The 16,328-nt window shown below is 47.6% G+C and overlaps 1 protein-coding gene across 1 annotated transcript in view; it reads left to right on the plus strand.

Annotated features, from left to right (window-relative positions):
- Positions 1 to 16,328, plus strand: part of LOC126163143 (protein-tyrosine sulfotransferase-like) — a 199,761-nt gene that overhangs the window by 143,752 nt on the left and 39,681 nt on the right. The window contains exon 5 of the mRNA XM_049920111.1: positions 7,971 to 8,165. Within this exon, the coding sequence (XP_049776068.1) occupies positions 7,971 to 8,165 (195 nt within the window). The remainder of the gene's footprint in view (positions 1 to 7,970; positions 8,166 to 16,328) is intronic.

Raw genomic sequence — 16,328 nt, forward strand, 5'->3', positions numbered from 1 at the left:
CCGTTGATCACAGCCTGACTGCGAGACATATTCACAAGCAATCGCATAGTACACTACTGGAAATTGAAATAAGAACACCGTGAATTCATTGTCCCAGGAAGGGGAAACTTTATTGACACATTCCTGGGGTCAGATACATCACATGATCACACTGACAGAACCACAGGCACATAGACACAGGCAACAGAGCATGCACAATGTCGGCACTAGTACAGTGTATATCCACCTTTCGCAGCAATGCAGGCTGCTATTCTCCCATGGAGACGATCGTACAGATGCTGGATGTAGTCCTGTGGAACGGCTTGCCATGCCATTTCCACCTGGCGCCTCAGTTGGACCAGCGTTCGTGCTGGACGTGCAGACCGCGTGAGACGACGCTTCATCCAGTCCCAAACATGCTCAATGGGGGACAGATCCGGAGATCTTGCTGGCCAGGGTAGTTGCCTTACACCTTCTAGAGCACGTTGGGTGGGACGGGATACATGCGGACGTGCATTGTCCTGTTGGAACAGCAAGTTCCCTTGCCGATCTAGGAATGGTAGAACGATGGGTTCGATGACGGTTTGGATGTACCGTGCACTATTCAGTGTCCCCTCGACGATCACCAGTGGTGTACGGCCAGTGTAGGAGATCGCTCCCCACACCATGATGCCGGGTGTTGGCCCTGTGTGCCTCGGTCGTATGCAGTCCTGATTGTGGCGCTCACCTGCTCGGCGCCAAACACGCATACGACCATCATTGGCACCAAGGCAGAAGCGACTCTCATCGCTGAAGACGACACGTCTCCATTCGTCCCTCCATTCACGCCTGTCGCGACACCACTGGAGGCGGGCTGCACGATGTTGGGGCGTGAGCGGAAGACGGCCTAACGGTGTGCGGGACCGTAGTCCAGCTTCATGGAGACGGTTGCGAATGGTCCTCGCCGATACCCCAGGACCAACAGTGTCCCTAATTTGCTGGGAAGTGGCGGTGCGGTCCCCTACGGCACTGCGTAGGATCCTACGGTCTTGGCGTGCATCCGCGCGTCGCTGCGGTCCGGTCCCAGGTCGACGGGCACGTGCACCTTCCGCCGTCCACCGGCGACAACATCGATGTATTGTGGAGACCTCACGCCCCACGTGTTGAGCAATTCGGCGGTACGTCCACCCGGCCTCCCGCATGCCCACTATACGCCCTCGCTCAAAGTCCGTCAACTGCACATACGGTTCACGTCCACGCTGTCGCGGCATGCTACCAGTGTTAAAGATTGCCATGGAGCTCCGTATGCCACGGCAAACTGGCTGACACTGACGGCGGCGGTACACAAATACTGCGCAGCTAGCGCCATTCGACGGCCAACACCGCGGTTCCTGGTGTGTCCGCTGTGCCGTGCGTGTGATCATTGCTTGTACAGCCCTCTCGCAGTGTCCGGAGCAAGTATGGTGGGTCTGACACACCGGTGTCAATGTGTTCTTTTTTCAATTTCCAGGAGTGTATATTACCAGAATATGCACGCGTGTGGAGATGAAAATCCTCGACCTGTCTTGGAGGTGCGACATAGGACCCATTCAGCGTCATGAACAGCAATTACCAGTGACGTACTCACAGGGGCATACACTTTAGGAAACATATAAACAACTGCTGAGTGTCGCAGAGTTTTGTGTGTTGAATTAGCACCGCTACTGGAGAACGTTACCGTTACAGATAGACAGCGATGGTGTTTTATGTACGACGGGACACCACCCCATCTTCTACCAATGGTGCGACAGTTACACTCCGCAACGTTTCATGGGCAACGTATTGGCCGCTGACGTTCGACTGCACGGTCTTCCTGTTCACTGGACCTGAATCCGTTGTACTAGTGCCTAAGGGGATATTCAAATGCAGTGGTATATGCCCAAACCATCGACAGTGTGCGGATATACAGGAGCGTGTGACCGATGTACGTCACGCATTCCGAATAGATGTAGGTGTATTTGCAGGAGTGCGCGATTCACTGTCAAGAAGGACAGGGGGAAGCGTGGTAACACTGCCTAAAGTGTCTTCTACGTAACACGACAGATGGGAATGAGAGGATGGACTGGCTGTTTTCTCATCAGGTATTCGTTTTGGGACATATTGTTGTAAGTATGATTCTTCTAGTTTTGACTAATACTACCTCCTGTAGGAATATGTGACAGGTTTATTTTAAATACCCCTCAAAATAACAATGAGTAGATCAGTTTGAAATGGAGGAGCGTCTACACTGATCAGCCAAAACATTATGACCGTTGCCCACTGCAACGTTGGATGCCGCCTGGTGGCGTTGTGGGCACGTGACGCGGTAACAAAAGTATGTAGGCAGAGCAGACACGGACGGTGAATCACGCTAGCGAAAATTTGGGTTGCAAATAGGGAAATTTATTGAGATAAGCGGCTTTGACAAAGGGGCGGATTATTATTACGCAGAGCCTGTGAACGATTATCTTGTAAACAGCGAAGCTGGCCGAGTGTTCATGTGCTATTTTCGTGAGCATCTTCAGAAAGAGGTGGAAGAACAGTGAAATTATCACTTGGCTCTAAATCGTTGGACGTCCACGACTCTTCACAGAAAGTGGAGTACGGAGACTTGTCTGTGATCTGCGGCATCTCTATCGAAAGAGCACAATGCTGCTGCACTCAAAAGTGTTTAGAAGCACACCATTCATCATACATGGAGCTCGGGAGCAGACCACCCCTGCGTGCTCACATGTTGATCCCAAGACGTCATTAAGTGCAATTGCACTAGGCACGGGACCATCGGGTTTCGACCGTTGATCAATGGGAACGTGTCGGCTCTTCGAGTGAATCATACACTCCTGGAAATGGAAAAAAGTTCACATTGACACCGGTGTGTCAGACCCACCATACTTGCTCCGGACACTGCGAGAGGGCTGTACAAGCAATGATCACACGCACGGCACAGCGGACACACCAGGAACCGCGGTGTTGGCCGTCGAATGGCGCTAGCTGCGCAGCATTTGTGCACCGCCGCCGTCAGTGTCAGCCAGTTTGCCGTGGCATACGGAGCTCCATCGCAGTCTTTAACACTGGTAGCATGCCGCGACAGCGTGGACGTGAACCGTATGTGCAGTTGACGGACTTTGAGCGAGGGCGTATAGTGGGCATGCGGGAGGCCGGGTGGACGTACCGCCGAATTGCTCAACACGTGGGGCGTGAGGTCTCCACAGTACATCGATGTTGTCGCCAGTGGTCGGCGGAAGGTGCACGTGCCCGTCGACCTGGGACCGGACCGCAGCGACGCTCGGATGCACGCCAAGACCGTAGGATCCTACGCAGTGCCGTAGGGGACCGCACCGCCACTTCCCAGCAAATTAGGGACACTGTTGCTCCTGGGGTATCGGCGAGGACCATTCGCAACCGTCTCCATGAAGCTGGGCTACGGTCCCGCACACCGTTAGGCAGTCTTCCGCTCACGACCCAACATCGTGCAGCCCGCCTCCAGTGGTGTCGCGACAGGCGTGAATGGAGGGACGAATGGAGACGTGTCGTCTTCAGCGATGAGAGTCCCTTCTGCCTTGGTGCCAATGATGGTCGTATGCGTGTTTGGCGCCGTGCAGGTGAGCGCCACAATCAGGACTGCATACGACCGAGGCACACAGGGCCAACACCCGGCATCATGGTGTGGGGAGCGATCTCCTACACTGGCCGTACAGCACTGGTGATCGTTGAGGGGACACTGAATAGTGCACGGTACATCCAAACCGTCATCGAACCCATCGTTCTACCATTCCTAGACCGGCAAGGGAACTTGCTGTTCCAACAGCACAATGCACGTCCGCATGTATCCCGTGCCACCCAACGTGCTCTAGAAGGTGTAAGTCAACTACCCTGGCCAGCAAGATCTCCGGATCTGTCCCCCATTGAGCATGTTTGGGACTGGATGAAGCGTTGTCTCACGCGGTCTGCACGTCCAGCACGAACGCTGGTCCAACTGAGGCGCCAGGTGGAAATGGCATGGCAAGCCGTTCCACAGGACTACATCCAGCATCTGTACGATCGTCTCCATGGGAGAATAGCAGCCTGCATTGCTGCGAAAGGTGGATATACACTGTACTAGTGCCGACATTGTGCATGCTCTGTTGCCTGTGTCTATGTGCCTGTGGTTCTGTCAGTGTGATCATGTGATGTATCTGACCCCAGGAATGTGTCAATAAAGTTTCCCCTTCCTGGGACATGGAATTCACGGTGTTCTTATTTCAATTTCCAGGAGTGTAATTTGACAACAGTAGGTCGATGGTCGTCTCCACGAACGCTGCCATCGAAGTGAACGACAGCCAGAAATGTGCAGTTCTCCACGGGCGCAGGTTGGTCGGAGCAGTATTGTACTGTGGGAGACATTGTCCTGCGCATGCATAAGACTTCTGGTAGTAATCGAAGACATGCTGACAGCTGCAAACGCCCAGCATCCCTTCATGCTTGATGTCTTCCCCGACAGCGATGTCATCTTTAAGCAGTACAATTGACCATAGCTCGCAGCCACAACAGTGATGCAGTGGTTTGACGAGCGTTATAGTGAACTCACGTTGATATCTCGGCGATCGAATGCGTCTGATGTAAATCCTATGGAACACGTCTGGGTCGCTATCGGGTACCATTACCGCGTAAGCAAATCAGTGGCCCGTTGCTTACGCAAAATACACGACCTGTGTGTAGACATGTAGTGCTACACACCTCCACAAACATACTAACGAAAAAAAATGGTACAAATGGCTCTGAGCACTATGGGACTTAACATCTATGGTCATCAGTCCCCTGGAACTTAGAACTACTTAAACCTAACTAACCTAGGGACATCACACAACACCCAGTCATCACGAGGCAGAGAAAATCCCTGACCCCGCCGGGAATCGAACCCGGGAACCCGGGCGTGGGATACTAACGAATTGTCGGATCCCTGACACGCGGAATCAATGAAGTACGAGGGGCGTTTGAAAAGTCCGTGCAAAGTCCGACAGATGGCACCACCGGCGCGTATCGAGGTCATGTTTAATTAGTAGCATCCCTGGAAAGAACGCGCACAAAATTTCAGCCATATTGGTCTATTTCTTTGCGTCTGGTATTCGTGTGAATGAACGAAGTCGAGTGATTGTCAAAAAATCGACGAAGAAGAATTTCGTGTGGTGATTAACGAATACTTTATGAAAGGCAAAACGCCTCAGGAAACTAAAGAGAAGCTTGATAAATTTTACAGTGTCTGTTTACCTTCGATTAGAACAGTTTATAAGTGGTTTCAAAATTTTCGGAGTGGCCATATGGACACCAGTGATGCTGAACGTTCTGGACGCCCTGTGGAGGTTACGACTCCAGAAATCATTGATAAAATCCATGATATGGTGATGGATGACAGAAGAGTTAAGGTGATAGTGCTATGGGCATCTTGAATCAACGGGTACATAATACTTTGCATAAACATTTGGACATGAGAAAGCTATCCGCAAGATGGGTTCCGCAATTGCTCACGCTTGACCAAAAACGGAATCGTGTAAAGTGTTGCAAGGATTGTTTGCAGCTGTTCAGGAAGAATCCGCAGGACTTTGAGCATCGTTTCGTCACTGTGGATGAAACATGGATACATTAATATACTCCTGAGACCAAACAACAATCTAAACAATGGGTTGCCAAGGGAGAATCTGCACCAAAAAAAGGCGACGACCAGTCCTTCAGCCAGAAAGGTTATGGCGACTGTCTTTTGGGATTTCCAAGGGATAATCCTCGTCGACTATTACAGGTGCATGGTATTCATGGTTACTGGACCGTTTGAAAACCGAGCTGCAAGAAAAACGCTGGCGATTGGACCACAAATATTTCCTTTTCCATCACGACAATGCACCAGCACACACTTCAGGAGTTGTGGTCGGAAAATTAATGGAAATAGGATTCCAACTCGTTTCACATCCCCCCTATTCTCCAGACTTGGCGCCCTCGGACTATTATTTGTTCCCCAATTTGAAGAAATGGCTGCCGGGACAAAGATTTTGTTGAAACGAGGAGGTGATTGCAGCAACTAATAGCTGTTTTGCAGACTTGTAGAATTCCTATTATTCGGAGGGGATCACCAAATTAGAACAACGTTGGACGAAGTGTATAAGTCTCAAATGAGACTACGTCGAAAAATAAGAAAGGTTTACCTGAAACACTAAAGTAGTTTTTATTTTTGCACGGGCTTTTCAAACGCCCCTTGTATTCCATTTCAGAGATGGACAAACAAGGTATTACGTAAATGGTCTTAATGTTTTGACTCTCCGGTGTACACAGATTCAGTGTGCTCTTTTAGTAAGTGTTGTCATTAATGTAAATATTTAACAGTAAAAAGTTGTTAGGTTGAGCTTTTGCTCGGAAACACACAGTCATGATGAGCTCTGGTCGAGTCCATCCCTTCCATTCTGAAGCGGTGGCCGCAACCGTTGACTGACGCCTGCCATCCTGCGTACTTTCAGCCACGCTGATTATGCGCAGTGCCATTAAATTTATACAAGAACAGACAAACGAGGAAGCAACAATGCCATTAAAAAGTGTGCTTGAGAGTGTTGTAGGAACCGCCAGCTATTCCAGTCGCACAATATAGACAATACAGAAAGAGTTTTAATACTTCTGGAAATGTGTACAAGAAGGATAAATAATTAGATTCAGAAATGATAACTGAATGGTCACACTAGCTGCAAAGAGGCGTGGATATACTTCATTGGGAACATGTTGAAAATGTGTGCCCCCACTGGGTCACGAACCCGGGATCTCCTGCTTAGACGGCAGACGCTCTGTCCATTTTTTTTATAGCCGGCACGGTAGCTCAGCGTGTTCGGGTGGCCTCTGTAATAAAAAACTGAGTGGAAGGATCAACCACCGAACTTGAACGGGATGTCTTGCGACGTCCGCAACGACCAAACACAACGATCAGTAACGAAAAAAAAAAAAGTCCATTTGAGCCACCGAGGGCACAGAGGATAAAGCGTCTGCAGGGACTTATACCTTGCACGCTCCCCGCGAGATTCCCATTCCCAACACGTCCACACCACTCCATTCGTAGTGCGCCTAATAGATGTTTGCCCATCATACTCATTACTCTTGGCAGATTAATCTACCAAGTCCCGTACGAGTTCGGACATAGCGTGTGCGTCCACACAAGAAGGTTCATTGCCGGGAAGGCATATTTTAACTATATATGACGGTAGTATCTGTTCCCGAAAGAACAGATACCGTTGATGACTATGCAGCTTAGCTAGAAATGAAATGATAATTGAATGGACACCCTAGCTGCAAAGAAGCGTTCATTGGGGACGTGTTGAAAATGTGTGCCCCGACCGGTGTAAGCAGGAGATATTGGGTTCGAGACCTGGTCGGGGCACACATTTTCAACATGTCCCCAATGAAGTATATCAACGCCTCTTTGCAGCTAGGGTGTCCATTCAATTATCATTTCATTTCTAGGAAAGCTGCATGGTCGTCAACGGTAACTGTTCTTTCGGGAACAGATACTACCGTCATATATAGTTAGATTTAGGTAATGGAGAGTAACACAATGTGTGGTGACTCATGCAGAATTTCGACATGACTCGTGTTCTTTGTTTTACATTTGTCACTACCATAGTAATCAACATCGTCCGCTACACTCCACTTTTCCCCTTCTTTGTTTTACCTTTTCTTTCTGGCAGTGCGTCTGCGGATGTTTTCTTTTTATGGTTGAGAGTTTTTTATGCCACTACTTCTTTTTCAGTAATGTAGAAAGTACTGACTTTGAACGTCTATATTTGCCGGATTATTAGTTCTAATGACCTGCCCTGCTGATGTGATCGTTTCCAGACTCACTGGGCTGTAGCGTACAGGCTTCAGCTGTCGAACTGCACATGCCCTTCCGCACCACACTGATCTTTCCCCTTCCACACTCCCCGCACAGCAACCGGTCAAGTTATTTTGTACACGCTGCAGCCTGTGGTGCCCGGTTTGGCCGGCAGGTGCTGGACTCGGCGATCGCGGCCTTCTGCCTGGAGGTGATCGCGCGCCACGGCGAGCCGGCGCCGCGGCTCTGCAACAAGGACCCACTGACGCTCAAGTCGGCCGCCTACCTGGCCGAGCTCTTCCCCAACGCCAAGTTCATCTTCATGCTGCGCGACGGCCGCGCCACCGTCCACTCCATCATCTCCAGGAAGGTACGAGCTCACCACGCGCTGCGCCTCTGTGCGGTACTCATTTAGCAAACTCCATTTTGCGAGGGGGTACCCAAAAACAAGCGGATTAACATTGCCGTGGGCGGAGCTTGTGTACTAAGCATTTCTTCGCTAGGCGTGTGTACCGTGTAATGGTCGCCTGGTCGTAGATACTGCTAATTGCTATAATCGCACTATTTCACTCCCATTTACGGAGCTTGTTAGCACTTGATGTTAGGTTGGCGCCATTAAAATGCATTGTAGTAATCACTGCTGCTTGCTGGATCGCTGCTGTGTCTCGATGTTAATGCTGGCTCGAAATCTGGTTGTCTAGGGTTAAAAACATGAGGTCCCGTGTTTTTTATGTGCTTTTGATGATAAAGAACGAGCGAAACCAACAAATATGTAAACTTCAAATATTTATTACTCTGGTGGCCATCTTAATTCCACTGTCCACCAAAGACCATGACACAACACAAAGTAGTACTTCCTCTACATATTCTTTGCATTGTTTATCCACCTCAAACAATAACACACAAACACACTTTACCAAAGTGACATTCCGACTGCCTCCCGACCGTTCTTGCTGCTTGTATTTATAACATTGTCAAAGAACTACTAAAAAGAGATATAGTTTACATGTCACATGTGCATCTGTTATCATAATTTGTGCAGAAAAGTTATTAATTTGCATCGAGTGACATAATTTAACATGTTATTAAAATGACAGACAGATTTGTTGACTTGACAGAATAATTCTTTGTTACAAAAAGGCCGTTTTTTAGATGTTTGTCAATTGACTTCTCTAATTTGCATAAATAAGTAAATAACATGAATTATTAAGAATTACATTGGTTTTCGTCTAAAATAGGATTGATTACGTGAATACTGAGTGAAAACGCTCCTAGTGAACAAATAGGTTTCACTGGGTGATTTTTATTTAAGGAGATCCAAAATACCTAAGTTGGCCACTATTTTTCGTACTTCATATTAATTATTTAAGATGAACTTAGTGTTTTTACATGATGACATTTGCTGTATCAGTGATCAAGTGATATAAACTTTTGTGTGGGTCCGTTACTCAGTATAATTTAATGGTTTGACTGTTTATGCAGACATGTTATGCAATCATTGTTAACATACACAATAACTTTTCTATAATCATAAATACTCGTTAAACTAGTTGAATTTGGAGGGTATCACATACTTCGGTACAGTAAAGCCTTTAATATGTTCCGTTACAACCGGAACTCATTGCCAGTTCAGTGCTGCCTGTGTTGTCGACCTGGCTTGTTCTGTCCATCTGCAGTGATCGTTTTTGCTAGTGCCGTTTTGTTCTTGGTTCGTTTTTCACGGTGGCATGTTTAGCTGGACAACGTGCAGCTTGTTTTACACCCGGTAAAATGCTGCTGGAACTGTTTTGATGTTGAAAACAGATTACCAAGATGACGCTGTGGGAAAAACCGAAGTGTACGAGTTGTTTGCTCGAATTACCGCACCCACTTTACTCGCCTGACCTGTCTTCGTGTAACATTTTCTTACTTCCACATGTGAAAAGGGACATAAAAGGATACCGATTTGACAACAATCAAAAAGTCAAGAAAAAAAGGAGGGCGGAGCTGTCAGCCATCTCTAAAGATGACTACAAAAACTGTTTCGAACAGTGGAAGCACCGGTGGGACATATGTATTAGTTGTAATGGACCGTATTTTGAAAGGGATAAGGTTGTTTTGTAAACGATTCGAAAACATATAGTTTTTAAAAGTAATTCCGATTTCTTTTGCGTACCCTCTCGTAATGTTGCGTTCACTATGGAGAACGTACGCAATTGATGTCAATACCACCAACACTACAAGCAGTAGTTCTTTAAAAACACAGGCTTTTTTAATTTATTTCTTTTTTTTCTTTCCTTTGAGTGATTAGTCTTCTGAATGGTTTGATACAACGGATTACTAATTCCTCTCGTGCACTCCATCATCTCTAGGAAGATACGAGCTCACCACGCGCTGCGACTCCGTCCGGTACTCATGTAGCAAACTCCATTTTGCGAGGGGGTACCCAAAAACAAGCGGATTAACATTGCCGTGGGCGGAGCTTGTATAGTACGCATTTCTTCGCTAGGCGTGTGTACCGGAACTCATTGCCAGTTCAGTGCTGTCTGTGTTCTCGACCTGGCTTGTTCGGTCCATCTGCAGTGATCGTTTTTGCTACCGCCGTTTTGCTCTTGTTTCGTTTTTCATGGTGGCATGTTTAGCTGAACAACGCGCCGCTGTGAAATTTTGTTTTCTACTCGGTAAAAATGCTGCTGAAACCGTTTTAATGTTGAAAACAGATTACCAAGATGACGCTAGGGGAAAAACTGTGGTGTACGACTTGTTTGCTCGAATTGAAAATGGCGATTCATGATAAACCTCGTTCTGGACTTCCATCAACAGCACGAATCGACGAAAATATTGAAAAGATTTGAGAACTTGTGCTCGCAGATCATCGACAGACAATTAATCAACTGTCAGAGATTATCGGGTTATCTTGCAGCTCGTTTCAGCCTGATTTGTCGTAGACGGGACACTGTTCCTTCCAGCACGACAACGCTCTGGCACACATAGCCATCTCTGTTAGACGTTTTTGCCTAAACATGGGATGGTTCCGCTGCCCCACGCACCTTACTCTCCTGACCTGACTCCGTGCCACTTTTTCCTACTTCTACGCACGAAAAGGGGCATGAAAGGATACTGATTGGACAGCAATGAAAAAGTCAAGAGAAAAACGAGGGCGGAACTGTCAGCCGTCTCTAAAGATCAAACTTCCTGGCAGATTCTGTGTGCCGGATCGAGACTCGAACTCGGGGCCTTTGCCTTTCGCGGGCAAGTGCTCTAACCCTCTGAGCTACCCAATCACGACTCACGCCCCGTCCTCACAGCTTTACTTCCACCAGTACCTCGTCTCCTACTTTCCAAACTCTCCTGCGAAGAGAGAGCTTCTGTAAAGTTTCGAAGGTAGGAGACGAGATACTGGCGGAAGTAAAGCTGTGAGGAGGGGGCGTGAGTCGTTCTTGGGTAGCTCAGTTGGTAGAGCACTTGCCTGCGAAAGGTGAAGGTCCCGAGTTCGAGTCTCGGGCCGGTACACAGTTTTAATCTGCCAGGAAGTTTCATATCAGCGCACACTCCGCTGCAGAGTGAAAATCTCAGTCTCTAAAGATGACTACAAAAGGTGTTTCGAATAGTGGAAGCACCGGTGGGACAAATGTACGAGTTTCATATCTGGAAGGGGATAAGGTTCTATTGTAAACGATTCGAAAATACATAGCTTCTAAAAATTATTCTCGTTTCTTCTGGGTACCCCCTCGTAATGTTGCGCTCACTGTGGAGAACGTACACAACTGATATCAATACCACCAACACCACAAGCAGTAGTTCTTTTAGAACACAGCCTTTTTTAAATTTTTCTTTTTTTCTTTCCTTTGATTGATTAGTCTTCTGAATGGTTTGATGCAGCGCACTACTAATTCCTCTCGTGCGCTAACCTCTACAACTCAGAGTAGGAACTGCAACCTCCATTATTTGTTCGACGTAGCTTTTTCCAGACTCAGTCTTGCTTTCCAGCTTTTAACTCTACGCCTACCTCTAGTACCACGCAGGTTGTTCCCTGAGGTCGTAATACACTCCTGTTATCTGGCTCCTTGTTTTTGTCACTGTTTTCCATTTCCTTCTTTCTTCGCAGAATCTGTGGAGAATCTCCCCATTTGTTACGTCATCACTCTGCCTAATTTTCAACGTTCTTCTGTAGCACCATATCTCAAATGATTCGATTCTCTTCAGCTTCTGGTTTCGCACTGTCCATGATTCACTGTGCTCCAAACGTACTTTCTCAAAAATTCCTTCCTCAACTTAAGGCCCACTAGACTTCTCTTGGCCAGGAGTGCCCTCTTTCCCCGTGATAGTCTGCTGTTTATGACTTCCTTCTTCCAATACAGACGAAATTCTTAAATTCATCTGCCAGGTTTTCACCACTATTGATGCTCACTTTCTCGTTATCCTAACTTCTAAATGGCTCTGAGCACTATGGGACTTAACATCTGAGGTCATCAGTCCCCTAGAACTTGGAACTACTTAAACCTAACTAACCTAAGGACATCACACACACCCATGCCCGAGGCAGGATTCGAACCTGCGACCGTAGCAGTCGAGCGGTTCCGGACTGAAGCGCCTAGAACCGCATGGCCACCGCGGCTTGCTATCCTAACTTCTGCTACTTGTAACTATGTTTGTCTTTTACTGATTTACCCCCAATCCATATTCTGCACTAACTCGACTGTTCACTCCATTCAACAGATCCTGCTATCCTTCTCCACTTTCAAAGGATAGCAATGTCATAGATAAATCTTACGTTGACATCCTTTCACCAAGAATTTTAATCCCATTCTGGAATGTTTGTTTAATTTCCGTCATTGCTTCCTCGATGTGTAAAACGGACGGTAGGAACGAAACACTTAATCCTTGTCTTAGATCAATTTTAATCCGAGAACTTCGTCCTTGGTCTTGCAGTCGTATTGTTTCCTCTTGAACCTTGTACATTTGGTATATAATCTGTCTTTCCCTGTAGCTTACTCCTATTTTTCTCACAATTTACAGCCCTATCGACGCGGTCACACAGATTCTCGATTGGCTTTAAATCCGGGAAGTCTCATGGCCGACGAAGTACGCTAAACTCTTAGTGTTGCTCTTCGAACCATGCACGTACGCTGCCAGTTCTGTGACACGTTGTGCACTTCTTCTGGCACATGCCATGTGTTCAGGATAAATAAACTGCATGTAGAGTTGGAATTGGTCCCGAGGATAGATACATACTTGTGTTGATAGATTGTGCCTTCTAGAATGACGAGTTCATCCAGGGAATAATACGAGAACGTCCCGTTGACCATAAAATACTCTCCTCCGGCACAGACACTTCCGACGATTGTTGCAGGGTGTCGGCTTTCTGACGTCTCACGCCTTAAACGCATCATCTAACGGGTCCTCAGTCTTCTTTTTTTCTTTATTGTAATTTTAACACCTTTACAAAAAGATAGGCTGGCAGTGGCTTGTCTATGCCACTCCTTGGCCACAGAAAAAACATACAGAAAACAAGAAGACACATAAACAAACATACATGGAGGATAAAAACAGGAGATAGTCATATTAAAATAAATGAAGGCGATCACGTATGCGCTGTTTGTATAAAAATGTTCAGCATGGTACACAGAGTTTCACACGTGATCGGTAGAACACTGAATGAGAGACAATGTGTAATGGATGGGTCAACAAACACTATCACAGTGGCGACGATCTCTGGCATACTAAAAACTCACTGTGCACACGAAAAACCTGGTGGGAGGGAAGAGAAGAGGGAAGAAGGGAGGGGGGGGGGAGATGCCAGTGGGAGAGAAGAAGGGAGGGGGAGGGGAGAGGGTAGGGGGGGTGCGTGAACCCGAGAAGGGGGGAGAGGAGGGATGGAGGAGGTGAGAGGAAGGGAGGAGGGAGAAAAGGGAAAGAGGGTGCCATGGAGGAAAAAAACAGGAGGAGGAAGGGGAGGATCAAATATGGTAGGAGGGTTAGATGGAGGGGACGAGGGCATCATCCAGCAGGGGGAGTTGACGGAAGCCACCTTGGACAAGGGAACAGAGTGGGGTAAGATGGAGAGCGGGTGGGATACAGGTATACAGGCGCGGCAGCAGACGGTGTTGGGAAAGGATGGGAGAGACAAGCAGGTGTGGGGGATCAAGTTTACGGGAGCTGTAAAGGATCCATATATGTTCAAGGAGGAGGTGGAGGTGTGGGAAGGGGATTAAGTCGTAGAGGATTCACGCGGGGGAAGAGAGGTAGTTGCGATAAGCGAGGTGGAGCGCATGGCGTTCAAGGATTTGAAGGGACTTATAGAAGGTAGGAGACTTGGAGATCCAAGTGGGATGGGCATCACAGAGGATGGGGTGGACGAGTAATTTATAGGTGTGGAGAATTGTGGAGGGGTCCAGATCCCATTTGCGGCCGAAAAGAAGCTTGAGGAGGCGGTGTCAGGAGCGTGCCTGGATAGTCTGGAGTGGGGGGTCCAGGAGAGGCGACGGTCAAGGGTGACGCAAAGGTACCTGAAGGTGGGGATAAAGGCAACAGGATGGCTATAGATGGTGAGATAAAAATCAAGGAGGCCGAAGGAAGGGGTGGTTTTGCCTACAATGATCGCCTGGGTTTTGGAAGGATTGACCTTGAGCAGCCACTGGTTACACCAAGTGGTGAACAGGTCAAGATGGGAGAAGGTGCTGGGAGCGTTGCCGGGTGGGGACGACGGCAAGGAAGGCTGTGTCATTGCCAAATTGGAGAAGGTGTAGGGGGGGGGGGGCTGAAGGCTGCGGCATGTCTGCCGTGTAAAGAAGGTAGAGAAGAGGAGAGAGGACGGAACCTTGGGGCACACCGGCAGAGGGGTAGAAGGTGTAGGAATCCGAGTGAGTCTTCTTTTACATTCTTCCCTATGTTATCCTTGTCAGCAATTTGGATACACGAGCTTTTATGCTGATTGTGCGATAGTTTCGCATTTATCTGTCTTCACTATTCTCGGAATTGCGTGGGTGATATTTTCGGAACATCTGATGGTATGTCGCCTACATGCCAACCACGATGTCATTTGACTGCCATTCTCCCAATGCTTGTATTCGTTCCAGTCAGGTTAATGCGACCGCCGTCTTTATTCTTTTTCAACGTGCAAGAACCACTCACAGACGGCAGGTATCAGCACTAGCAGTAAAGGGTATATTAAGCATGTCGGGGGGAACACGGAAAACGGGACAGTCGTTGTCGAAATGCGGAAACGGACTGATTTATCTGGTGTCCAAAACAGCATGATCACTCACTCTCGGTAAAAGGGTGGAAGCGTTTCCGAAACGGCTATGTTCGTAAACTGATTGCGTGCCGCCGTGCATGCCAGATTGGCGCTAAACAAAACAGGGTCATGGATGACAGCGCTGTGCCGGTCACTGTGGCCGAGCGGTTTTAGGTGCTTCGGTCTGGAACCTAGCGACCGCTACGGTCGCTGGTTCGAATCCTGCCTCGGGCATGGATGTGTGTGATATCTTTAGGTTCGTTAGGTTTCAGTAGTTCTGAGTTCTAGGGGACTGATGACCTCAGATGTTAAGTCCCATAGTGCTCAGAGAAATTTGAAATTCTGATGACAGAGGTGAATAACAACTGCAGAGAAGTGTATCGACAAATAGGCGTGAAATTGTTGATCAACAGCCCAGATAAACCACGGGGCTACCAATAGTGTCTCCTCAACTACTGTTCAGCGAATAGCGCTGCGTATGGGCCCCTGCAGCCAGGGCCTGGTTCGTGCACTCATGCTGCTGTTCACTGGCGACGAAGGCTGGAATTTGCAATTAGACGTCCGCCGAGTAGGAACAGGAGCCCTTTTAGATGAATCACGTTTTATGCTCCACTGGGCGACGGCTGTTGGCGTGTTTGGCGTGAAACATCTGAAAGCGAACACCCTACAACATGTATGCTCTGGGGTATGTTTCCGCAGCATTCCCTGGGTGATCTCGTCAATCTGGAAGGCACAATGGATCAATATAAGTATGTGCCTATCCTTGGGAACCACGTCCACATCTACATGCAGTTGCGTTTTCCTCATCTACCAGCAGGACTGGCCACCAAACTCCTCAGATTTAAACCCAATCTAGAAGCGTTCCATGTTGTACAAGGTTGTTATTCGACATTTTGAAAGCTCGTAACATTAATGTGACTGGACAGGGCAGAAATTGCGAAGGAATGTTATCTATCCTTTCTGCTTTGTTTCGTCTCAGCTCTTCCAGAACTTTTTAAAATTTTGATTCTAATACTGGATCTTCTATGTCACCCTTGTTGACTCCTGTTTCTATCGTCATTATAGATCAGTGTCGCCTGTGTGTAACAGTGGGATTCCCAATGCACTCTTAATGTTGCCACCCTTGCTTTTCATTTCACCGAAGACTGTTTTGACTTATCCTTATTCTGAGTTAGTCCTCTCGACGACCATTTCCTTTTCAATTTCTTCACAGCACAGTACTGATCGGCATTTTTAAGTTCATATCGGGTAAGGTATAATCGAGTTTTAATAACGAAACCAGATGTGGACATTCATTTACCGACGCATTAGGAGTGA

The sequence above is a fragment of the Schistocerca cancellata genome, chromosome 1 (genome assembly GCF_023864275.1).
Source record: "Schistocerca cancellata isolate TAMUIC-IGC-003103 chromosome 1, iqSchCanc2.1, whole genome shotgun sequence".
In the NCBI taxonomy this organism is placed as follows: Eukaryota; Metazoa; Arthropoda; class Insecta; order Orthoptera; family Acrididae; genus Schistocerca; species Schistocerca cancellata.